General features: G+C 34.9%; 1 protein-coding gene across 2 annotated transcripts in view; it reads left to right on the top strand.

Moving 5' to 3' along the window:
- The window catches only part of SLCO6A1 (solute carrier organic anion transporter family member 6A1), a 100,774-nt gene extending 82,450 nt beyond the window's left edge, over positions 1 to 18,324 (top strand). Inside the window, exons 11-13 of one of the 2 annotated variants that reach the window (XM_025924550.2) lie at positions 13,253 to 13,317; positions 15,236 to 15,373; positions 18,064 to 18,324. In XM_025924550.2, the coding sequence (XP_025780335.1) occupies positions 13,253 to 13,317; positions 15,236 to 15,373; positions 18,064 to 18,200 (340 nt within the window). In that variant the 3' untranslated portion in view covers positions 18,201 to 18,324. Of the gene's footprint in view, positions 1 to 13,252; positions 13,318 to 15,235; positions 15,374 to 18,063 lie in introns of those variants that run through there. The other variant, XM_086691041.1, reaches the window with a different exon arrangement.
- The last annotated feature ends 9,132 nt before the right edge of the window (positions 18,325 to 27,456 follow it).

Raw genomic sequence — 27,456 nt, forward strand, 5'->3', positions numbered from 1 at the left:
TATGTCATTTGCAAATATCTTTTCCCATTCCGTTGGTTGCCTTTTAGTTTTGCTGGTTGTTTCCTTTGCTGTGCAGAAGCTTTTTATCTTCATAAGGTCCCAGTAATTCACTTTTGCTTTTAATTCCCTTGCCTTTGGGGACGTGTCGAGTAAGAGATTGCTACGGCTGAGGTCAGAAAGGTCTTTTCCTGCTTTCTCCTCTAAGGTTTTGATGGTTTCCTGTCTCACATTCAGGTCCTTTATCCATTTTGAGTTTATTTTTGTGAATGGTGTGAGAAAGTGGTCTAGTTTCAACCTTCTGCATGTTGCTGTCCAGTTCTCCCAGCACCATTTGTTAAAGAGACTGTCTTTTTTCCATTGGATGTTCTTTCCTGCTTTGTCAAAGATGAGTTGGCCATACGTTTGTGGGTCTAGTTCTGGGGTTTCTATTCTATTCCATTGGTGTATGTGTCTGTTTTTGTGCCAATACCATGCTGTCTTGATGATGACAGCTTTGTAGTAGAGGCTAAAGTCTGGGATTGTGATGCCTCCTGCTTTGGTCTTCTTCTTCAAAATTACTTTGGCTATTCGGGGCCTTTTGTGGTTCCATATGAATTTTAGGATTGCTTGTTCTAGTTTCGAGAAGAATGCTGGTGCAATTTTGATTGGGATTGCATTGAATGTGTAGATAGCTTTGGGTAGTATTGACATTTTGACAATATTTATTCTTCCAATTCATGAGCAGGGAATGTCTTTCCATTTCTTTAAATCTTCTTCAATTACCTTCATAAGCTTTCTATAGTTTTCAGCATACAGATCCTTTACATCTTTGGTTAGATTCATTCCTAGGTATTTTATGCTTCTTGGTGCAATTGTGAATGGGATCAGTTTCTTTATTTGTCTTTCTGTTGCTTCATTGTTAGTGTATAAGAATGCAACTGATTTCTGTACATTGATTTTGTATCCTGCAACTTTGCTGAATTCATGTATCAGTTCTAGCAGACTTTTGGTGGAGTCTATCGGATTTTCCATGTATAATATCATGTCATCTGCAAAAAGCGAAAGCTTGACTTCATCTTTGCCAATTTTGATGCCTTTGATTTCCTTTTGTTGTCTGATTGCTGATGCTAGAACTTCCAGCACTATGTTAAACAACAGCGGTGAGAGTGGGCATCCCTGTCGTGTTCCTGATCTCAGGGAAAAAGCTCTCAGTTTTTCCCCGTTGAGGATGATGTTAGCTGTGGGCTTTTCATAAATGGCTTTTATGATCTTTAAGTATGTTCCTTCTATGCTGACTTTCTCAAGGGTTTTTATTAAGAAAGGGTGCTGGATTTTGTCAAAGGCCTTTTCTGCATCGATTGACAGGATCATATGGTTCTTCTCTCTTTTTTTGTTAATGTGATGTATCACGTTGATTGATTTGCGAATGTTGAACCAGCCCTGCATCCCAGGAATGAATCCCACTTGATCATGGTGAATAATTCTTTTTATATGCCGTTGAATTCGATTTGCTAGTATCTTATTGAGAATTTTGGCATCCATATTCATCAGGGATATTGGCCTGTAGTTCTTTTTACTGGGTCTCTGTCTGGTTTAGGAATCAAAGTAATACTGGCTTCATAGAATGAGTCTGGAAGTTTTCCTTCCCTTTCTATTTCTTGGAATAGCTTGAGAAGGATAGGTATTATCTCTGCTTTAAACGTCTGGTAGAACTCCCCTGGGAAGCCATCTGGTCCTGGACTCTTATTTGTTGGGAGATTTTTGATAACCGATTCAATTTCTTCGCTGGTTATGGGTCTGTTCAAGCTTTCTATTTCCTCCTGATTGAGTTTTGGAAGAGTGTGGGTGTTCAGGAATTTGTCCATTTCTTCCAGGTTGTCCAATTTGTTGGCATATAATTTTTCATAGTATTCCCTGATAATTGTTTGTATCTCTGAGGGATTGGTTGTAATAATTCCATTTTCATTCATGATTTTATCTATTTGGGTCATCTCCCTTTTCTTTTTGAGAAGCCTGGCTAGAGGTTTGTCAATTTTGTTTATTTTTTCAAAAAACCAACTCTTGGTTTTGTTGATCTGCTCTACAGTTTTTTTAGATTCTATATTGTTTATTTCTGCTCTGATCTTTATTATTTCTCTTCTTCTGCTGGGTTTAGGCTGCCTTTGCTGTTCTGCTTCTATTTCCTTTAGGTGTGCTGTTAGATTTTGTATTTGGGATTTTTCTTGTTTCTTGAGATAGGCCTGGATTGCAATGTATTTTCCTCTCAGGACTGCCTTCGCTGCGTCCCAAAGCGTTTGGATTGTTGTATTTTCATTTTCGTTTGTTTCCATATATTTTTTAATTTCTTCTCGAATTGCCTGGTTGACCCACTCATTCGTTAGTAGGGTGTTCTTTAACCTCCATGCTTTTGGAGGTTTTCCAGACTTTTTTCTGTGGTTGATTTCTTTTTTTTTTTTTTTTTTTTTTTCAATGTTTATTTATTTTTGGGACAGAGAGAGACAGAGCATGAACGGGGGAGGGGCAGAGAGAGAGGGAGACACAGAATCGGAAACAGGCTCCAGGCTCCGAGCCATCAGCCCAGAGCCTGACGCGGGGCTCGAACTCACGGACCGCGAGATCGTGACCTGGCTGAAGTCGGACGCTTAACCGACTGCGCCACCCAGGCGCCCCTCTGTGGTTGATTTCAAGCTTCATAGCATTGTGGTCTGAAAGTATGCATGGTATGATTTCAATTCTTGTAAACTTATGAAGGGCTGTTTTGTGACCCAGTATATGATCTATCTTGGAGAATGTTCCATGTGCACGCGAGAAGAAAGTATATTCTGTTGCTTTGGGATGCAGAGTTCTAAATATATCTGTCAAGTCCATCTGATCCAATGTCTCATTCAGGGCCCTTGTTTCTTTATTGACCGTGTGTCTAGATGATCTATCCATTTCTGTAAGTGGGGTGTTAAAGTCCCCTGCAATTACCACATTCTTCTCAATAAGGTTGCTTATGTTTATGAGTAATTGTTTTATATATTTGGGGGCTCCGGTATTCGGCGCATAGACATTTATAATTGTTAGCTCTTCCTGATGGATAGACCCTGTCACTATTATATAATGTCCTTCTTCATCTCTTGTTACAGCCTTTAATTTAAAGTCTAGTTTGTCTGATATAAGGATGGCTACTCCAGCTTTCTTTTGGCTTCCAGTAGCATGATGAATAGTTCTCCATCCCCTCACTCTTAATCTAAAGGTGTCCTCAGGTCTAAAATGAGTCTCTTGTAGACAGCAAATAGATGGGTCTTGTTTTTTTATCCATTCTGATACCCTATGTCTTTTGGTTGGTGCATTTAATCCATTTACATTCAGTGTTATTATAGAAAGATATGGGTTTAGAGTCATTGTGATGTCTGTATGTTTTATGCTTGTAGTGATGTCTCTGGTACTTTGTCTCACAGGGTCCCCCTTAGGATCTCTTGTAGGGCTGGTTTAGTGGTGACAAATTCCTTCAGTTTTTGTTTGTTTGGGAAGACCTTTATCTCTCCTTCTATTCTAAATGACAGACTTGCTGGATAAAGGATTCTCGGCTGCATGTTTTTTCTGTCTAGCACACTGAAAATCTCGTGCCAATTCTTTGTGGCCTGCCAAGTTTCAAAAGAGAGATCAGTCAGGAGTCTTATAGGTCTCCCTTTATATGTGAGGGCACGTTTACCCCTTGCTGCTTTCAGAATTTTCTCTTTATCCTTGTATTTTGCCAGTTTCACTATGATATGTCATGCAGAAGATCGATTCAAGTTACGTCTGAAGGGAGTTCTCTGTGCCTCTTGGATTTCAATGCCTTTTTCCTTCCCCAGTTCAGGGAAGTTCTCAGCTATTATTTCTTCAAGTACCCCTTCAGCACCTTTCCCTCTCTCTTCCTCCTCTGGGATACCAATTATGCGTAGATTATTTCTTTTTAGTGTATCACTTAGTTCTCTGATTTTCCCCTCATACTCCTGGATTTTTTTATCTCTCTTTTTCTCAGCTTCCTCTTTTTCCATAACTTTATCTTCTAGTTCACCTATTCTCTCCTCTGCCTCTTCAATCCGAGCCGTGGTGGTTTCCATTTTGTTATGCATTTCGTTTAAAGCGTTTTTCGGCTCCTCGTGACTGTTCCTTAGTCCCTTGATCTCTGTAGCAAGAGATTCTCTGCTGTCAGCTATACTGTTTTCAAGCCCAGCGATTAATTTTATGACTATTATTCTAAATTCACTTTCTGTTATATTATTTAAATCCTTTTTGATCAGCTCATTAGCTGTTGTTATTTCCTGGAGATTCTTCTGAAGGGAATTCTTCCGCTTGGTCATTTTGGATAGTCCCTGGTGTGGTGAGGACCTGCAGGGCACTTCCCCTGTGCTGTGGTGTATAACTGGAGTTTGTGGGCGAAGCCGCAGTCAGACCTGATGTCTGCCCCCAGCCCACCGCTGGGGCCACAGTCAGACTGGTGGGTGCCTTCTCTTCCCCTCTCCTAGGGGCGGGATTCACTGTGGGGTGGGGTGGCCTGTCTGGGCTACTTGCACACTGCCAGGCTTGTGATGCTGGGGATCTGGCGTCTTAGCTGGGGTGGGTAGGCAAGGTGCACAGGGGCAGGAGGGGCAGGCTTAGCTTGCTTCTCCTTAGGTGACCCACTTCAGAAGGGGCCCTGTGGCTGCAGGAGGGAGTCAGATCCGCTGCCGGAGGTTTGGCTCCGCAGAAGCGCAGAGTTGGGTGTTTGCGCGGAGCGAGCAAGTTCCCTGGCAGGAACTGGTTCTCTTTGGGATTTTGGCTGGGGGATGGGCGGGGGAGATGGCGCTGGTGAGCGCCTTTGTTCCCCACCAAACTGAGCTCTGTCGTCCGGGGGCTCAGCAGCTCTCCCTCCCTTTGTCCTCCAGCCTTCCTGCTTTCTGAGCAGAGCTGTTAACTTATGACCTCCCAGACGCTAAGTGGCGTTTGCTGTCGGAACACAGTCCGTCAGGCCCCTCCGCTTTTGCAAGCCAGACTCGGGGGCTCTGCTTGGCCGGCGAGCCGCCCCTCCGCCCGGGCTCCCTCCCGCCAGTCCGTGGAGCGTGCACCGCCTCGCCGCCCTTCCTACCCTCTTCCGTGGGCCTTTCGTCTGCGCTTGGCTCCGGCGACTCCGTTCTGCTAATCCTCCGGCGGTTTTCTGGGTTATTTAGGCAGGTGGAGGTGGAATCAAAGTGATCAGCAGGCCGCGCGGTGAGCCCAGCGTCCTCCTACGCCGCCATCTTCCAGTCTGATGCATTTATCTTTGAACTACGTCTTACACATTCCAAAATATTTACATCTTCAATTAGATTCTTAGTAAAAAAATATGATTGTATAGTCTGGAAAAGCAAGTCTGAAGCCTGAAGAGCAGGATGGACCTCCTCAGCACATGGTGAGGCTGACACCTACAAGCAGAGTCTCTTCAGGGCAGCTTCAGTTCTTCGCTGAGGCTGTTAAGGCCTTTTAACAATTCTGGTGTAATGAGATGGAACCGAAGGAGACACCCGCTGACCCGCAGGAGGAAGCAAACGTGGGTACCCGGTTCCGCTTTTTGACGTCACGTACAACTAGCATGTATACAGAAAAAACAACAAAAAAAGGAATTGATGACCACCATTTTGGGTGATTATCTACCACACCCACTTTCACTGATTTAGGAGAATACTTACATATTGTTTCTTCAAATATTCCTTTTGCTCCATTCTTTCTCTATTCACCTTTGGAATATTAATTATACATATCACAAACCTTTTACTGTGTCCATGTGTCTCTTACTATCTTTTGCATTCTATTTTTATTTGTTTTTATGTTTTGTGCTTCAGACTAAGTTTTTTCACTTTTCTAATTTCCAATGTATTAATCCTATCTCTACCTGCTTTTCCAGTTACCTACACTCTAGTTTACTAATTATATTTTCATCTGTGTTTAATGAGCTATGAAAGTCACCTATTGAATTCTTAATTCTAATTAGTGTATTTTTCAGTTATAGAATTTCATTTCCTTTCAAGATTCTAATTCTCTGAAAAAATTCTCTGTCTTATCATTTATTTTCTTGGGTATATTAATTCCCCAAATTTAAAATCTCTGTTAGGTATCTAGTATCTGAATATTCTGTAAAACTATTATATTGTATTTTTTTCTCTTGGCCCTGTCTTTTATAATTCTGTAATTATTTTTAATAATATATGGAATTTTGTGTACTAAGAACAATAGCGGCTAGAGACATTAATAACTCCACTTTTTTTTACAATAGCTTTATTTAAACACACAGAATTGGAACAGTTCCCTGTAATCCAAACAGGAATTTAGTTGGGTTTAAGTCTCTAAAAGTCCTTATCAATATCCAGATTGCTTTTATCCTAGGGTATAGTCTATTAAGAAATCCTGAGTGAAAGAAACGTATGTTAAACATAGGATCCTTCATTCTTGGTGAGAGTTGAATGCTAGTGTTTGTCTTCCAGTTACAATAAAACTTCCAAGAACAATATTACCAGTTCTTTTTATATTGTATTAGAAATAATAGCCAATATATTTAGGTAAAAATTCAGTAAGCTCCAGTATATAAAAAAATAACACACACTTAGAGCTACATGCACTCATGCACACACACAGACACACACACACACACACACACACACACACAAATTCAGTTAAAATTAATTTTTTAACCTACATTAACTGGAAAATGAAAACAGACTAAGGTCTGTAGTCTGATTAACATAAATAAGTGCATGTCGTTTTCCTGGTTTTAATATTATATAATAGTTACATAAGCTTTCATCACTGGGGGATGCTGGGTAAAGGAACACATGGTACTTTGTACTACTTTTATAACTACCTGTCAGCTTCAGAAATAAATAATTTCAAAATAAAAAGTAAAAAAAAAATGAAACACACACATATACATATTACAAAAATAGACTGACTTAACAGTTGGGGAAGATGTATTCAATATACGGATAGAAGACCTAACATCACCAATATATTAGTTCTTTTTGAGTTAATTGATAATTTTAATGTAATAATTAATAGAATAGAATTATTGGACTTTAAAATCTGATTTTAGATCTCTTAGGGAAAAATAACAAGCAAGAATAGCTTGGGAATCTTAAACAAAGGAACACAATAATGGAGCTTTAGTCTCATAAGCTAAAATGTACCATAAAATTTTAATTATTAAAACAATATAGTATTGATTTATGAATAGAATGACAGTAAGTCTAGAAATAGATCTCAAATTATATGGGGATTTAATGTAAAATGAAAGTGAGATCTTAAAGAAGTGAATCAAAGATTCATCTTTTAGAAAGTGGTTTGAGTGGGGCACCTGGGTGGCTTAGTTGGTTTAGCATCTGACTCTTGAGTTTGGCTCACATCATGGTCCCAGGGTCATGGTACTGAGCCCCACATGCCCATGTTGGGCTCTGTGCCGGGTGTGGAACGGGCTTAAGATTCTCTCTCTCTGTGTCTCCCCCAACTCCCAGCTTGTGCTCTCTCTCTCTTTCTCTTTCTTGTAAAAAAAAAAAAAAAAGAAAGAGGGGCGCCTGAGTGGCTCAGTCAGTTAAGTGTCCGACTTCAGCTCAGGTCATGATCTCACAGTTGGTGGGTTCGAGCCCCGCGTCGGGCTCTGTGCTGACGGCTCAGAGCCTGGAGCCTGCTTTGGATTCTGTGTTTCACTCTTTGCCCCTCTCCTGCTCGCACTCTGTGTCTCTCTCTCTCAAAAATAAATAAGCATTAAAAAAAATAATAAAAAAAAAAAGAAAAGAAAGAAAGAGAAAGAAAGAAAGTAAAAAAGAAAGAAGGGGGAAAGAAAAAGAGATTTGTTTGAGTATAATGAGATTGTCTTCAGGGGGAAAAAATATCCAGAGTATAAACACACCAGAGAAAACTAAAATGGAACAAAGATTAAAAAAAAAAAAAAGTGTTAAGCAATACAAGTGCTAGAAAAAAAATTGACTCTGGGTGCCTGGGTGGCTCATTTGGTTGAGCGTCTGACTTCAGCTCAGGTCATGATCTCAAGGTTTGTGAGTTCAAGCCCCACGTTGGGCTGTGCACTGACAGCTCAGAGCCTGGAGCCTGCTTCAGATTCTGTGTCCCCCTCTCTTTCTGCCTCACCCCTGCTTGTGCGCTGTCTCTGTCTTTCAAAAATGAATAAACATAAAAAAAATTTAGAGCTTATCTCTTTAAAAAAAAATGAAAAAATTGACTTATTTCACTATTATCTTTAAAAGAGCAAGGTATTGGGGTGCGTGGGTGGCTCAGTTGGTTAAGTGACCGACTTCTGCTCAGGTCATGATCTTGCAGTTTGTGAGTTCAAGTCCCGCGTCGGGCTCTGTGCTGACAGCTCAGAGCCTGGAGCCTACTTCAGATTCTATGTCTCCACCTCTCTCTACCCCTCCCCTGCTCATGCTCTGTGTCTCTCTGTCTCTCAATAATAAATAAACGTTAAAAAAAAAAGAAAAGAAAAGAAACGAGCAAGGTATTTCCAACTATGACTCAAAATCTAAAAATGAGAAAGACTGAAAAAAGGTACTCCATAAAATTAAAAATAATAACCAAAGTCAAAATTCAAGCAACAATAAGTATAAGCAATTCTTATCATATAAAAAGATTAATCCCTCTAATAAGTAAAGCTCTCTTATGATTAACAACTCTGTAGAAAAGTGGAAAAGCATCAAAGAGAAAGCAAAAATGCAAACGTGAAGGAATGTTCAGCCATACCCATAATAAGTGACATAGAAATTAAAATTTTAATGTGATAGTATTTCTTATTTATCTAGGTGACAGGAATAAAACTTTGATTATAGAATCTGTTTATGTGGCCATGTAGAAACAAGTACCTTCATAATATTGCTTGAAAGAGCACAACATAGTACATCTCCTGTGAAAGGGGATCTTTAATACCTAAAAAATTTGCAGATGTGCTTATCCTTTATGCCAGCACTTATACTTCTTGAAATCCTTATTGTGGACATCCTGTAAACAGACACATTTACATCTGTAAGTTTATCTATATCATATATGTATATGTTTCTATTTCATATATATATGATATGATATATAATATACATGGGTGTATGTGTATGTGTGTATATATATATGAAACAAAACAGTGGGAAAAATCTAAGTGTAAAGGAGCAACAGACTGCTTGAATAAATGATTGCATTTTTGCACATGAAATGTAATGCAACTAAAAAAATTAATAGGGTGGAGCTCTATATTCATGTAGGAAAGGATCTTAATATATTGTTACACGAAAAAAGAACAGTGAATATAGTATGCTACTTCCTGTGAAGAAAGAAATAAATATAGAGATATGCATTTACAGTTATTTGTATTTGCATAAAAGAACACTAGGTATAAAAAAGAATGTAATTAAAATGGTAACCTAAAGGTAACCAAAAGGAGGGGGTAGAAATAGAGGTAGATGACAGCAAGGGTGGAAGCAAGCAGGTTTCTTCAGCATATTCTCTTTATATTGTTTTGCTTTCCAAAGCATGTAATTATACTACAAATTCAACAAATAAAGTTTAATTTTAAAAATACAATAAGATTCAAAGTCAAAGACATAAATTGTGAAATCATTGTCAAATGAGTGATAATTAGAGTCAAGGAAGAAGGGTAGGATGGAGTTTGTAGTAAGCCAATGGTCCTACAGAGGGCAACAAGAAAAGATGGGTTACATGATAAAAATAATACATTTAAAGGCAGAGGACTAGAGGGATTAAAATTCCAGAGAGAGCAGAGGTTTTTAGAGGTGAATTGGAGATCTAAAGCTGTCCCTGAGATTCTTGGCCAATTCTTGATGAAGGCTAGATCCTGACTGAGAGTCTGGACTAGGTCCGGGTAGAGGGTCACCCCTGGGGCAAGCAAACTGGCAGAGTTACTGGTGATTACATGGGACTAAGAATGACAGAATTGTCTTTCCTCTGGAGAAATTTGTTGCAATCTGATGCTGTGTGAAGTAAAGTCTAAACAGAAAAGTATCCTAACTTGTCTGTATCTCTCTATCAGGGGCTCATTAAGAAAAACTAGTTTTTCAATTCTTTCCTTTCCAACAGAGCCCGACTTGGGGCTTGAACCCACAAACCGCAAGATCATGACCTGAGCCGAAGTCGGCGGCTTAACTGACTGAGCCACCCAGGCGCCCTCCACCAAAAAAATGTCTTGACTAATAAGTATTCAATTATAATTTTAAAACACACTGCAAAGAAAATGCAGTAAAATTCGATGAGAAAATTATAGGACGGTCTCACTGTGCGTGAGGATTCAGAGAGGGTGTTCCTGAAGAACTGATATTTAAGCTGAGCCCTGAGGGATAGGGGATGAGTATTCACACAGTGGGAAGGACAAATGTGAAGATTCTGAGTGGGAGAAGTAGCTTTGTAAGATTGTTGTGTTATAGCATGTCGTGAACAAGGAGGGTAATGAAGGCAAAAGTGAGGTGTGAAGTGGCATCCAGTAAGACTGATGTGATAAGGCTGACTCTTGTAAATGTTTTTTTGCAATTCTAGGTTTTATCATAAGAACAAGGGGAAGCTGTTAAAGGATCCTACGGGAGACAGTGAAGTAATCAGAGTTTCACAGTACAGAAAAATCACTTTGGCTCTTAGGTGGAGAGTGGGCTGAAAGTATAAGGATGGTTGTTGGGAGATAAATTAGGAAGTCGTTTCATTTTTTTGTTTTTTTTTTTTTTGGTTTGTTTTCAGGAGAAAGATATAGACTTGGAATAGGCTGGTGGAATTAGAGATTAAATGTATATTTTTTTAAATCAGAGAAAGGACCAAAAAATGTATTTTTAAAAATCACAGTATTTGGTTATTGGTTCTGGTCCATGAGGAAAAGGACGGGATCACAGGTGCCTCTTTTCACATTTTGGACTTGAACACTGCATGATGGTGGATGATAGCTCCACTTGTGATGGGGGAGCACTGGGGAAGGAGCAGCTTTTGTGCAAAACAGGAATTTAAATCTAGAGCTGATGTCTTATAAGAATGATGTGGAGTGGAAATATAAGTTTAGAAGTCATGAGAGATAGTGGAAGCTGCCTTTTTACGTTTTGGAAGAGTACTAACAAATTTTTGTTTATTCCATGATATTCTTAAACACCCTATTATAGCCTTACTTATTAGACAATATACAAAAAACCATTCGCTTCATTCATTTTCCATTAAATATCTTTAATACAAAGCTATTATTTATTTTGTGTTATTCATTTAACTGATGGAAAATCCTGGGAACCATTAATCTTTTTATCTTGTATATCAGAAGTGAAGATACAAAAATGCTTCTTTTTTAAAAGTTTATTTAATTATTTTGAAAGAGAGAGAGGGAGAGAGAGAGAGAAAGAGAGAGAGAGAGAGAGAGAGAGAGAGAGAGAGAATCCCAAGCAGGCTCCATGATCAGTGCAGAGCTGACATGGGGCTTGATCTCATGATTGTGAAATCATGACCTGAACTGAAATCGAGTCGGAAGCTCAACCGAATGAGCTACCGAGGCGCTCCCAATATATAAATGCTTCTTAATAATGCTACTTATGAATTATGGTCAGTTCTATATATGCTTCGGAAAGCAATGATAATCCATGTAAGAAAACAAATGTGCTAAATGAAGCAGAACACTCAATTATAGTTAGGGATATTATTAATATCTCCACTTTATACCAAGACCTATACTAAAGTGTAGTTCTAAAATGTGACACTTTCTTTTTCCTCCCTTAAGAATCTGCTTACTATGGAAGTATAAATTATTTTTTTTATTTAAAAATACCATTATCTTTTGAGGATTGGTTAATTTGTTTTCATTTTCCTAGTAGTAAACATTTGAGGAAAGAATATTTCTACCAGGTTGATACGGGTGGAATTATCTTACTTTTTGTGAGATAGTCACAAAATATTGTATGAATGCTACATTTTAGTATATTGAGTTGTTTGGATGAAAATATTGGTCATATTAGTTCATTGTGCAAGTCCTAGAACAAGGAAAAAAATGGTAAGCAAAGAGTTTTTTTTTAAATAAAATGTAGTTTTTATTTTTTTTACTTCCTAAAATGTTCAATGGTTTATTATTTTTTATTGTATTTTCAATTGAGTCTCCAAACTGATATGTGGTTTTATGCATTTATTTTATTTTATTTTTTTTTAATTTTTTTAACGTTTATTTATTTTTGAGACAGAGAGAGACAGAGCATGAATGGGGGAGGGTCAGAGAGAGGGAGACACAGAATCTGAAACAGGCTCCAGGCTCTGAGCTGTCAGCACAGAGCCCGATGTGGGGCTCGAACTCACGGACCGCAAGATCATGACCTGAGCCGAAGTTGGCCGCTTAACCGACTGAGCCACCCAGGCGCCCCTTATGCATTTTTTAAAAACAAATACTTGCTTTGACCTACAGGAAATACAGAGAGCTTCATTTTTTATATTTGGAAAATTATTTTTGTTTATTTTAGCTTTTGAATAGTGAGGGTAACAGAGGTCCAGCAGGAAAGAGAAGGGGCTCTCAAATTAGGATAATTTAAGCAAGGTTGAAGAAAGTGGCTATTTAAAATGTGGGTGGAGTATAAGAATCATAAGGCATATAGTGCAGTACCCCTGGTCTGTTACCACTTGTTACCAAAAGAAAACAAGGGTAGGAAAGAGAGAGAGAGACCTGTAGAGAGGACTGCTTTGCCTAGTGACCTAGTCAGCAGGATTTCACTCTGGGGAGAGAAGCTGGGAAGAAACACCTTGACCTCACTCTCCTTCCTCACTCTCGAGTGCCCAATTGGCAAACTGTAATTAGAAGCCAGAAGGCAAGAGAGCCTATTGATGTAGCACATTTAGATCAGTCTCTCAAGACAGAGATAAAGGTAAAGAAATGTAGAGTGGATTTCACAGGGGAAAAAGGAGAAATGTAAAGTAGTGGATGTGCACCTCAAAATGGAGAAAAGGTAAGTGTGATAGTTAGTGCCGAATTTTTTTCAGCAAAGGAAAAAAGAGGCTGGGGCAGAGGGTCTGGCCCGTAAATGCTTCCTCCTTGTGAAGAGCAAGAAGCTTTGGAATCAGTTGGCAAGGGGAAGGATATGAAGAACTGAAGGAATTGTACTTCTTTAATTCACCTAGATTGAACTCTGTTAACTGGCTAAAGATTTTAGTTTAATTGATGAAGAGTAAAAAAAAATAACAAAAAAATTATAATAGTAATAAAATAATAATAATAATAACCTAGCAAATTCTCTAAAGCTATTAATAGCAATGTTTTGATAATATCATTACTCTTTGCTCGCAGGATTGTATCTGACAATCAACGTTCTTTGGCCTTGGGTTTGGCCTTTGTGTTTTTGAGAATATTTGGTATGGACTTTCGGCAATCTTTTATTACACTGAATTGTTGATTTTTTGATATGTGTGTCTACGTGTATATTTAGAATTTCAAATAAATAAAAATGGTAAACTGACACAACACAAGTGAATCGGGGAGCTGCTTTGCAGAATTTAGGAGACAATATTTATGTAAAAAGACAATACATAATGCAAAGCCGATCCTGTCATATAAAATATGCATTAATACTATATTTGATCAGACAGGACAGTCTATTTGATTAGATGTATATTCATCAATCTTGTCCAAGTGGTTTGGTAAGCTGAAACAAAACACATAACCACAACACTGCTTGCATGTTTGGGGAGTCACTAACAACATTTTCATTACCAAAGACTCTGATGTTTTTAAGGACTTATAGCCAAAGAAAGAAAATTGTTTTTCTCAGATGGTAATGCACTCTGTACTTCAGGCTTTCTTAAAATAGCAAAAACTAGCTTTCAAATCTAAATTATCTACATTATGACTGTATTAGCACCCCTGATTCAAAAGTTGATTAAAAATATTGATGGGGCAAGGAAACGAGATTAAACTGGATTGAAGACTGAAAGACATATGATAAATGGAGTCAAGAACATAGAAAAATTTAAGTGTGGCTTGGATAGGGATCAGAGAAATAATTCTATACCTAGATCAATATGTGGGGTTAAAATTGGCTTTTTTAATTAGGAAAAATGAGAGCATATTTTTATGTGAATCATGGCCTGATCGATAAGGACAGATTTGTTTTGGAAGACAGAACCTAAGAAACAGCTAATGCATAAACAGTTTCTAACATGAGAAAGGAAGCTAGTGAGACTGATACATTTTTGTTGGAAGAGGGTGGAACAAGATGATACTTTAGATACAGACTGCCTCTATATCTAACAGTATTTTGCCAACAGATAATTTGAAACAGAGGATAGATATTATCTGTTTTCTGTTTAAAAGATAACTCTGCTTCTGGAGGGAAAAATACTTATAGAAGATAAATGTAAAGGAAAAAAAGGCTTTTGCTGCAGTCTAAACCAGAATTATGTTAAATTGGATTCTGGAGGTTGTGAAAGAGACACAGAAATCAACATATCCAAGATATGTTTAGAGTTAGTGTCCTAAAGATTTATCATGGATTGGAAAAATTTGAAGGAAAATAGAAAAAAATGAATAGTAGGCTTAGGTTTTTCACCTTGAACGATTATAAACAGAGTGCCAGCACTCAGTAAGATTGGGAGAATTGGCAATCTTTGATAGTGATCTTGGATAGTGGTCTTTGGCAGGAGTCATAAGTCATGAAGCATGAGGGCCCTGACATAATGAAGTTATAGTAAACTAGATGTCAGTAAAGATATCTTAGTTCTGAGATTTCAGTTCTAATGTCTTTGGGGTGACTTTTTAAAAAATGACTTCTAATTCACTTTTAGCTGAAATTGTTGCTGAGGAGATGTTGTCTCTGAGAGTGTACAGAAATTTACCTAAGGCAGTACACAACTCTTCTTCTGGATATGAGGTCCTCTGAATCTAGGGTTGCTACAAACATACCAAAGCATTTACATTCCTAGTTATTTCTCTCAATATCTTGATCAATAACAGATGTACATTGCATTAAAAAACTAACTTTTCATTGATTGAAAACATAGAGAACATAAAAACATAAACTGATTACATGTATGTCATTCTAAAAATATGAAAGCAACTAATTTTTTATACCTACAGGAATAAGGATTTTTTAAAAATACAGTTTTTTCCAGTTCTTAATAATCCTACTTATAAGTAAATTCTTAGATAATTTTAAATGATATATTTAAATGTGATGATGGCTAAATACATCAGTTTAATTTTAGAATAAAAATCATACTTATCCTAACCTGTAGTGTTTTCATGGAGCATTTATAATTATTGCATTTTTCATAGGGACTATACCTGGACCAATAGTTTTTAAAATGACAGCAGATATTTCTTGTATCTTTCGGGAGACTGAATACTGTGGGAAAAAAGGAAATTGTTGGATCTATAACAAGATGAAAATGGCCTACCTATTGGTAGGAATATGTAAGTGATACCTATTAAAGAATTACAGAAAAGTAAAACTGTTTTAAACATGTATGGTTGTTTATAGTAATGTACAATAATAATAAACTATGAACAAATGGATACTTTGATGTTTAAAGAACCCTTATTATATAGAAAATATTTTAGAAACTGAAGTATTAAAGTATTTATATGAATATTTGAGTCACTGCATTAAATACACAATTGTTTTATGTTGTTCCTGAATAAAGGGTGGTAATTAGCAAAATTTCAATTTGGGAAGTAATTTTGCCCATATACATATACAACCAAGTTGCTTGACCTTGTAACCCTTGCTATTTACATAGTAAAAGATTGGACAATTAAAAAAAAATTTTCACATCCCCAGAGAACATCAGGATACTCTCACCCTACTTACATGTGAGTTTCACAGTCTCTTCTGCTTAATGATGTAACAGCCTACCTAGCTAGTATTCAGTATTTATTGAATAAATAAAGATATGAGGAATTGAAATACTATGGTGGTAAGAGCTGTGTTATGGTCAGTTTTGAGAAAATCTAGGTATGCTTGTATTACTCTAGAAAATATATATCTTCCTTGATTTCAGTTTGTTCATCTGTAAAATGAGGATGTTGGACTATATAATTTCTGAAGTCTTAATCTCTACTAACATTCAATAATTTTATTGTATAGATGTTGGTATGATAAATATTTAAAAGTGTTTATATGTTTTGTGATTTTAATGAGTTCATTAACTTGAAGAAACATAATGATAGACTCTAATATTTAACAGTAACAAATACTTCTGTGATGAACAGTATATAGCGGTGCCTTGTAATTCAAAAGTCAATTATCCAGCAAACTTAGTCTACACTGAACATTGAGTAAAGTCAAATTTTAAAAAACAATTAAAAAGTAAAAAATGACATTTAAGAAGTCAAAATTAATTTCTCAGAGATAATTCAACAAAACTAGGTTTTGTTCTTAAGGAAGTCCTCTTAAGACACTACTGAGCCTTTTAATTTTTATTTTAGATATACATGTAACATGCTTATCTATTTTCAAACACAGCACAAAATTGACAAAGCTGGTGAACTGCTTAGAGATCCTGCTAAGGAGCTACTGAAAGGAGATAACAATAATAAAGGACATAGAGAAATACAGTTGGATAGGGCAAACAGAAGAAACTGAAATAAGAATATGCTTTTGTGGCAGTTCAGTGTAAACTTTTTAAAGTTCTGATCATTAAAAGAAATAATTAATAGACAACCATAGTTTAGAAGGTAAAGTGTAAAAAGGAACCAATGTCCAAAATATATAAAGAACTCCCATATATCAAAATAAGCAAAGGATTAATAATGGAAAAAATGGACAAAAGACTTGAAAGAATTCACAAAATTTAATAATCAGTCAATAAACAATGGAATGGATATATAAATTGTGGTAAAATCAACAATGGTATGGTATATGGCATTGAAAACAGAAGGTACACAACTATATAAAATATGAATTAATCATACAAACATAATTTTGAAAGAAAGAAATCAAAAAACTGAGTATGCACTCTGTGATTCCACTTACATAATTTTGACCTGCTATAACTATATTTCAAAAATAAAAGTAACCCATTCTGGTTAGTGACTTTGAGGAAACATGAAGGAAAGCTCTTGGGGTATTGACAGCTGTTTTGTTCTTGATCCAGATGCTGGTCACACTGTGTTTAGTTTGTGAAAAATATATCTTTAAAAAAAAAATTGAGATGCAATTAAGATGCAATTAACATATATCTTAGGTTTTTAGTTTGATGGCTTTTGATAAATGAGTGCATCTGTGGAACCAGCACCTCAAAACAAGCTGTAGAAATTTATCCCCTGTCCCTTTTCAGTCAATTTCCTTCCTATAGAGATAAACCTGTTTCAGATTTCTATTACAATATGTTGGCTCTTTCTGTTCTAAAAATTTATGCAAATGGAATGCAGTATATACTCTTTTTTTTTTTTCTGTGTTGTTTAATATTATGCTTTTGGGAGATTCATCCATGTTATTCTATAGCAGTAGTTTGTTATTTAAAAAAAATTTCCAAATACTATTTCATTTTGAGAATATACTATAATCTATCCATTCTCTTGTTAAAATTCATTTGGTTGTTTGCAGTGTTGGGCTATTATAAATGTATGAAAATTATTGTGTCATTATAAATGACAGACTCATTAATGTTTCTTTATCTTCTGTAACCACTATAATTGATATTGTCAGATAATTGATGTTGTTGCTCTAGAATATTTTTTACTTTAATTTTCAGGGTCTTTTGCATTCTAAGCTCAAGTACTTTTATATGCTTGTAATATTTCTGTTTATATTTGGAAAATGGTGACTTTTTCAAAAAGAATAAAGCTGCATGAAGTGGCTTAAATAGGTTCCAGTTCCTATTGCTATTTAAGTTAGCAGCAATGTATTTTTAAGCTTTAGAGTTAATACATTCTGTGAAAAAAGACACGCTTTTTAAGAAATTTTAAAGCTTTTGTAAACATTAAAAAATCTCCTTTAGTAACTTGATATGTTTATAACATTAATTACATTCTATAATTAGAAAATTGATATTTTAAAGAGATTAAATATACTTACCATTTCTTTGGTAAATAGCATTCTTTCCACAAATATTTTTGCTCTAAATAGATTGACACATCTGATGTTTTTTTTTTTAATTCAGGTTGTATTTGCAAAGTAGTCACTATCTTCTTCACTGCTATTGCATTTTGCCTATGTAAATATTTACCAAAGGATAACAGTGAAATCCTGCATATGCCCGTGAAGAATCCAACAGTAAAAAAAAAAAGAAAAAACTAATTTATAACTGGATCATTAATGTGGAAGAATTATACACTGTCAGTCCATCGATGGAATGTTATACTAATAAAATTTGAAATAATTATAATATAGTTACATGTTTAATTAATGAATGTGACTCATATGATCCCGTAAGTTTATTATAGTTTGAGTACAAATATAATAATATAGTCCCTGTGTTTTGGATTTTTGAAATATATTGTAAAATACACATTTAATAACTAATAAAAAGAGTACTTTTAATGAAAAAGATGAAGCAGAAGTGGGAAAATATACATAAGTTAATTCTGTTAGTGACATGTATTAATTATTAGCTTTTGGTTATGTAGGACTACTTAGGATTCATATAGTTTGTTCTTATTTAATTCAGGCTGTGGATGTTTATTTCTCAATAATTTTTCAAAATAAAATTAGATTTTTCAGTCCAGTTCATATAATAAAAATTTAAATTAATGTCATACTTATTCTCCAAAAGAAGGCAGTTTCAAGCTTCTTAAAAATTAACATTTTATTTATCTTTTATTTCACCATGGAGAGGTTTCTTTTGAAACTATCTCTGGTCAGTTGGCTAATTTGCAATACATAGTTTCATGCTCCTTTAATTTTAGTAGACACAAAAGTCAAAATGATCATATACATCTTTATTTTTACTTTGACTTGAGTTTTATTGATAAAGACTACCTGATGCCTGAGCTGATTTCCATTGTTATATGTTTTTATATTTAATTGTATGATAATTATAATTATTTCATGTGAAAAATATTCAAATTTAAATGTAGAAAATGTGTCAACCATTTGTGGAATTTTTTTAAGCTTAAATGTGTTTCTCTAGAGAGTTTTTGTTATAAGTATTTCATACATCATTGTACAACCATCCAAATTTATAGCAGTTTTCTAAATGTTAGTATAAAAATCAGATTGTTATAAAACAAAAAACTTCTCTACATTGCTTCTATTGTTCTCTTGGAAGAAGAAATAACGGATAGAATTTCTCCTTTGTTATACACATTAGTCAAGGACCGCTGTGTGTAAATGTATTGCCCTATTCCTTTTTTTTTTCCTTTCTCCAATTTTTTAAAAAATTCCGGTTAATTAACATACAGTGTAATATAAGTTCCGGGTGTAGAATTTAGTGATTCATCACTTACATACAACACCCACTGCTCATCACAAGTGCCTTCCTTAATCCCTATCACCTATTTAAACCATTCCCCACCCCCACCCCCCAAATGATACAGTAACCCTCGGTTTGTTCTCTGTAGTTAAGAGTCTGTTTCTTGGTTTCCCTCTCTTTTTACCCCCGATATAAATTTGTTTTGCTTCTTATGTTCCACATATGAGTGAAATCATTTGGTATATGCCTATCTCTGGCTGAGTTATTTCGCTTAGCATAATTCTCTCTAGCTCCATCCCTGTCCTTGCAAATGGACTATTCACAGGATTGGCTGGCAGAAGGAATTGTGAAGCAGTGAGTATTTATATTCTACTATCTCTCTTTTTTACTTAACTCCAACATGCATTTATGAAAACCTACACACTAGTCTTTATATGAAATTCCAGTGGGATTGCAGAACATTTGAGGATCAGAGTGTGAAAACAGGAGTTTCTTCTTTAAAGATTCTGTAAGATCTATTTCTCTGCCCTACATTCAGAAAAGAATAATTACACTTAATGTTTACCTAAGTAGTAGAAATATATCTGTGGTTATCTGTGTTTTCACAACTAAATACCTTCCTATGAAACATTTACTGTATGTTTTTACAGTGTATAGGATTTTAAATATCAGAATATAACACGTTTTTCTAGGAGAATTAGTTTAATAATCTTAGGTTACTCATATCCTTTATTAATATTCTTATCTAAAAGATACCTGAAAATATATACAACTAGGAAATAAGGTAAAACAATGACAGATCCATTTTGAAGTTGCTTGTAGTTTATGTGTGTGTGTGTATATATATTATCTGTATATTTACCCTTTTTTCAGAAAATAAAAGTATAATAAAAATTATAATAATTTGGATAGTAGTGTTAATACTTTAAATTTGAAGATAGACTTCTGATACAACAGAACATTGTTTCTGTCACAAACTAGTTTATAATTATGTGGATTGGTAAATAGAGAAATGATGTAAGTATAACCCAGAAGTTTCACTGGTTAACACTAAGTACCTTTTGAAACAGTCAAGAAAATCTTTCTTACTATTGAAGAGATGACCTTGGCAATAAATGGAAGTCTTAAAAAAAACAGCTAAAAAACTTACAGTAATACCTTCCTTTGGAATCAGTTTTGAATAATTTAATACTATTGAGAATCATTATGCTTTTCACAATGTTAACATATCTAGTGATGTTGCAAGTGTAGATGAAGAAGCTGCAAAGTTATTTCTAAATATTTTTATTTTTGATGAAATTGATCTCTATTGGAAATTCATGTTCCCAAGGAACTTTATCTCAACAGAAGGAGGTGAGTCCCAGTGTTTAAACCTACAAAAGATTAACAGTGGTACTGGGTGAAAACCCAGTGTGGATTTAGCTGTGCTAAAATGTATTAAGATTGTGGTGTTTTTTTGTTAGAACTCTGGTTACAAAGTTGCAGTGGTTTACCTCTACAATGTTTTCTCCATAATCCTTGTTATTTCTGGTGTTTGATTTTTGCCTAAGGGAATGTTTTAAAGGAATGCACACATAATATTATAGCAGAAATGCTCATGTTTTAGAATTGATGAGAGTTTCTGAGCTTCAAATTGCATGTTCTCCAAAATCTTAGAATAATTAATTACCATGAAAATCCTAGTCCCTCAATCTTTAAAAAAATGAATTCTTACTAATATTGGATTGAAGACTTCTTGTTTTAACATGTAGCGTTCAGTGTTCTGTATGTAGTCTAGAAAAGTATCAAGTTTTGATTTATTAATGGCAAATTTTCCTTCTCAACACTGTTTACTCTCATTTTCCCCAAGTTAGTTAAGACATCATTGACATATAGCTCTGTATAGGTTTAAGGTGTACAGCACAACGGCTTGACTTACATATATTGTGAAATTATTACCACAGTAAATTTAATTAATATCCACCATCTCAAATAAATACAAAAAAAGAAAGAAAACCAATGTTTTTGTTTGTTTGTTTGTTTCATGATGAGAACTCAATATATCTCTTCTCAACTTTCAAATATACGATAAGCAGTGGTAACTGTAGTCATCATATTGTACGTTATATCTCCAGTATTTATTTATCTTATAACTGGAAGTTTGTATTTTTGACCACCTTTGTCAAATTCTTCCCTGCCCCTCAACCCCCACCTCTATCTTTTAGATTCACATTTAAGTGAGATCATCCAGTATATTTTCTTTCTCTTTCTTACTTATTTCACTTGTCAAAATGCTTTCCAGGTCCATCCATGTTATCACAGATGAAAGCATTTCTTTCCTTTTTTTATGGCTGAATATTATTCTTTGTATATACATATACTACAACTTCCTTATCATTGATGAACACTTAGGTTGTTTCCACGTTTTGACTATTGTAAATAATAATGCTATGAACATAAGAGTGCAGATATCTCTTTGATACAGTATATTTATTTATTTTGGATCTATTTCCAGGGGTGGAACTGTAGATCATATGGTAGTTTGATCTATTTTAATTTTTGAGCAACCTTCATACTGTTTTCCATAGTAGGTGTACCAATTTATAATTCTGCCACCAGTGAAGAAGGGTTTCTTTTCTCCACATCCTCACTAGCATTTGTTACCTATTGTCATTTGATGATAGCCATTCTAACAAGCATGAAGTTATATCTCACTGTGGTTTTGATTTGCATTTTGCTGATGGTTAATGATATTAGCATGCTTTCATGTACCTGTTGGCTATCTGTATATCTTCTTGAAAAAGTGTCTATTCAGATACTCTGCCCATTTTTTATTTTTTTATTTATTTTTATTTATTTATTTTTTCAATATATGAAATTTATTGTCAAATTGGTTTCCATACAACACCCAGTGCTCATCCCAAAAGGTGCCCTCCTCAATACCCATCACCCACCCTCCCCTCCCTCCCACCCCCCATCAACCCTCAGTTTGTTCTCAGTTCTCAACAGTCTCTTATGCTTTGGCTCTCTCCCACTCTAACCTCTTTTTTTTTTTTTTCCTTCCCCTCCCCCATGGGTTTCTCTTAAGTTTCTCAGGATCCACATAAGAGTGAAACCATATGGTATCTGTCTTTCTCTGTATGGCTTATTTCACTTAGCATCACACTCTCCAGTTCCATCCACGTTGCTACAAAAGGCCATATTTCATTCTTTCTCATTGCCACGTAGTATTCCATTGTGTATATAAACCACAATTTCTTTGTCCATTCATCAGTTGATGGACATTTAGGCTCTTTCCATAATTTACTCTGCCCATTTTTTAATTGAATTGTTTGGTTATTGAACAAGGGTATGGAGAGTATATTCATATTTTGAATATAAACCCCTTATCAATTATATAATTTGCAAATATTGTTCCATATACTATATGGTAAGTTATCCTTTTCTTCTGTTGATCATTTCTTTTGCTGTGAAGAAGGTTTTTAGTCTGATGTAGTCCCACTTATTTATTTTTGATCTTGTTCCTTATGCTCTAGGTTACATATCCAATAAAATCATTGCCAAGATCCATCTCAAAGAGCTTTTTTCCTATGTTTTCTTCTCAGAGTTTTATGGTTTCTGGATTTACATTTAAGTCTTTAGCCCATTCTATGTTAATTTTTGCAAGTGGAATGAAAGAAGTAAGTGCCTAGTTTCACTCTTTTACATGGTGTGAATATTCTCAGCACCATTTATTGAAGATTCTTTTCTCCATTGAGTATTCTTGAAACCTTTGGAAAAATATTGACCATATATACATAGGTTTATTTCTGAGAGCTTGATTATATTCCATTTGTCTATGTGTTTGTATTTATAGCAGGACCATACTGTATGGATTGTTTCCCTGACTTTGGTGTTCATCTTCATGACCATTGTTTTGACTTTTTATGAAGTAAATCACCCATCTCCATTTCAGATTCATTTCTAGTATTTTTTTTACTTTTACATTCAGTAAATTTTTAATTTCAGTAACTTTTAATTTCAGTTAATATACAGTGTTATATTAGTTTTAAGTATACAGTAGTAATTCAACAGTTCCATATATTACTCAGTACTCATCAAGGTAAGTGTACTCTTAACCCCATTCACCTATCTCACCCATCCCCCAACCCTCTGGTAATGGTTACCTCTCCTCTGGTAAACATCTGTTGCTTTTTTATAGTTAAAAGTCTGGGTTTTTTTTTTTTTTTTTTTTGGTTTCTCTCTCTTTTTTCCCCTTTATTCATCTATTTTGTTTCTTAAATTCCACATATGAGTGAAATCATATGGTATTGTCTTTCTTTGACTGACTTATTTTGCTTAGCATTATACCCTCTAGGTCCATCCATGCTGTCATGAATGACAAGATTTCATTCCTTTTTATAAATGAGTAATATTCCATTGTATATATATATATATATTTACCTCATTTTATTTATCCATTCACCAGTTGAAGGATATTAGGGCTCTTTCCATAATTTGGCTATTGTTGATAATGTTCGTATAAACATCGGGGTGCATGTGTCCCTTTGAATCAGTATTTTTGTACTCTTTGGGTAAATACCCATAGTACAATTACTGGATCATAGGGTAATTCTTTTTCTAATTTTTTGAGAAAGTCTTTAGTGTTTTCCACAGTGGTTGCACCAGTTTGCATTCTCACCAACAGTGCAAGAAGGTTTCTTTTTCTCCATATCCTTGCCAATACCTGTTGTTTCTTGAGCTTTTGTTTTAGCAAATCTGACAGGTGTGGGGTGATATCTGATTGTTGTTTTGATTTGTATTTTCCTAATGATGAATGATGTTGAGCATATTTTCATGTGTCTGTTAGCCATTTGGATGTCTTCTTTGGAGAAATGTCTGTTCATGTCTTCCATTCATTTTAAAATAATATTATTTGTGTGATTTTTTGTTTATTTTGTTTTGTTTTTGGTGTTGAGTTCTTTATATATTTTGGATACTAACCCATTATTGGGTATGCCATTTGAAAATTTCTTCTCCCATTCAGTAGGTTGTCTTTTAGTTTTGTTGATTGTTTCCTTTGCTATGTAGAAGCTTTTTATTTTCATGTAGTCCCAGTAGTTTATTTTGCTTTTGCTTCCCTTGCCTCAGGAGACATATCTAGAAAAATGTTACTACAGTTGATATCAGAGACATTACTGCCTGTACTCTCTTCTTGGATTTTTATGGCTTCAGGTCTCATATTTAGTTTCTTAATCCATTTTCAGGTGTGTGTGTGTGTGTGTGTGTGTGTGTGTGTGTGTGTGTATGTGTATGGTGTAAGAAGGTGGTCCCGTTTCCTTCTTTTGCATGTAGCTGTCCTGTTTCCCAATATGATTTGTTGGAGACACTACATTTTTCCCATTGCATATTCTTGCCTCCTTGATTGAAGATTAATTAACCATGTAATTGTGAATTTATTTCTGCACTTTTTTTTTTTGTTTTTTTTGAGCAATGTGTCTATTTTTGTGATAGTACCACACATTTTGATCACTACAGTTTTGTAATATAACTTGAAGTCTGGAATTTTGACACTTCCAGTTTTGTTTTTCTTTTTCAAGATTCCTTTGGCTATTTGGGGTCTTTTGTGGTTTCATACAAATTTTAGGATTGTTTGTTCTAGCTCTCTGAAAAATGTCATTGGAATTTTGATAGAGATTGCATTGAATATGTATGTATATTGCTTCAGATAGTGGGGGAATTTTAACTATATTAATTCTTCCAATAATAAGCATGGTATATATTTCCATTTAGTTATATTGTCTTGCCTAGGTCTAGGGCAATATTGAATATATTAATACAAATAAACACTAAAACTTCTAAAATTCAATAAGCAAAACACAAACCTCTAAAAAAAAGGAAGGGCATTTATAGAGGAGGAGAAACAATTGCCCAATAATTATATGAAAAAAATGTGACTAAGGACTTAATTAGTAATCATGAGAACACAAATTGAAATACATCATAAAGATACCATTTCATACTCATTAGAATTGGAAAAATTTAAAAACTACAAAATCTCTTGTTGCAGATTTGGCAGAACAGAGCTCTTTTAGACTGCCGGTGGAAGTGTAAAATGTTACAGGCATGTGGATAGCCATTTAGTTTTTTATTTTGAAAATATGTACCCAGTAACCAGAAATTCCATTTCTGGGAATATATATTTTAAAAATTCTTACATATCTTCAAAAAGATACATGTTCAAACATGTTTACAGATGCATTGGTTTGTATTAAGAAATAAGGAAAATAATACAAATATTAATAAGGTAATGCATAAATACATTGTGCTATATTTTTGTAATGGAAATCATACTACTATGAAAATGAATGAAACTTAGTTGTTGCTATCAAAATGAATAAATCTGAACAAAAAAAATTGACAAAAATGCCAAATTGGAGAATGTATATATAATATATATTACATATATGTTTATAATATACAATATCATTTATGGGCATATACATCTGTGGCAGAATTATAAAGAAATTTAAGAATGACAAAACATCAATTGTAGTAGCAAAGTTAACATGCTGTATTTCTTACATCTACTGGGGGAGAAATAAACTTTCTCCCCAAATTTGAAAAGAAAAAAACAGAACAAAACACTCCCTTGCTTGAGTCTGGTTGGACAAATTTCAGGTCCGTGTCACACCTGGAACAATAACAGTTGCAAAGGCAATAATGACCAAAATTGACTTAAATATGAGCTCCTAAATGAATTGTTTCCAAGGTAATATAATTGCTATAATTATGTGATTTAATCAGGTCCTAGTCATAGAGTTGAAGGTTAGATCAGCTTCCCCTAGGTCTCATGAGCAGTTTGGGAGGGATATATATCATGAAGAGAATATAATTTTTTTAAGAAGAAGAAATTTATAGGAGTTAAAATGTTATAGTGACCAAGAGTATAGTAGTAACAGTGGAATTATGAATAAAATGTGAATGTTGAAGGATGAGAGGTGAGGGAGTGAGAGAGGGAGCAGAAAGAGAGAGAGAGAGAGAAAGAGAGAGAGAGTTGGGGTGGATGGAGGTTCAGAAAGGGAGATTAAGCATGGTGCCCTAGTAGTTGGCTTGTATGTTTTTATATAGAGTGTTACCATTTATTAATATGTGAAGCATAGGAGGAATAGAGGATTTAGAAGAGGAGATGAGTTGTTTTAGACATACTGAGTTTGAAGTACCAATGAGGGAGCCTAGTGCTATTTGACAGTTGAAAATAAAGATCTAATGCTGAGGAGCAAGATCTCAATTGTAGTGATAATTGGGGGTTGTCAGTATAGCAATAATTATTTAATCCATGGAAAAAATTAATTTTCCCAATATTGAAGAAGAGTCTACTATGAACTGAGGAATTCTGAAGAATATAACACATAAGAAATGGCTAGAGGAAGAGACTAAGAAGGAAAAACAAGAAGAAAACCAGGGCTGAAATCAGTACAATAAAGGCAAGGTAAGAGAGTATATGAAGACAATGGGGGTGGTCAAAATTGCCAAATGTTGCTGAGAGGTCAAGGGAAGTAAGCAATGAAAATGTTTACTGGATTTAACAACGGAGTTTGTTGGAAACTAGAATGAGAGAAATTTCAGAAGAATTGTAGGAAGAGAAGCCAAATGGCAATAAATTAAGAAATGTGTTGGAAAAGAGCAATTGGACACATTATAAGTAAGCAAGATCTTCTATAAGTATAGCTGTGAACAGAACATAGGATCTGGTAGTTGGCTGTGGTGCTAAGGTTTGTTAAGGGTGGTAGATGAAGTCATTGTTGCTCTATGTGTTGTGATGGATGGCTTATCGAAGATTGATAAGAAGAAGCAAACAGGAAGAGATTATGGTCTAAGAACAAGAATATAATTAATAGAAAGATATTACTAAGAAAGGGATAGTATGGGTTCCAAAACACAGGAAGAAGGATTAGCCGTAGTAAAGAGAAAGGACTTCTTCCCTTGCAACAGAGGGCACCAAGAAAAGGATTGGTGAAACTGCAGGTAATTTTGTAGGTTTTGTGGCTAGAACTTGAACCCTTGCAATCTTCTGAATGTGTCTCCTTTCCTTAAAATAATTTCTTCATGACCTAACCTTTGCAACCTATGTTCTGTTGTATAAACAGCGTGATACCTCTCTAACTAGTCTCTTGGTTGTTT

This window comes from Puma concolor, chromosome A1 (assembly GCF_028749965.1).
Source record: "Puma concolor isolate L17-30 chromosome A1, mPumCon1.1.hap2, whole genome shotgun sequence".
In the NCBI taxonomy this organism is placed as follows: Eukaryota; Metazoa; Chordata; class Mammalia; order Carnivora; family Felidae; genus Puma; species Puma concolor.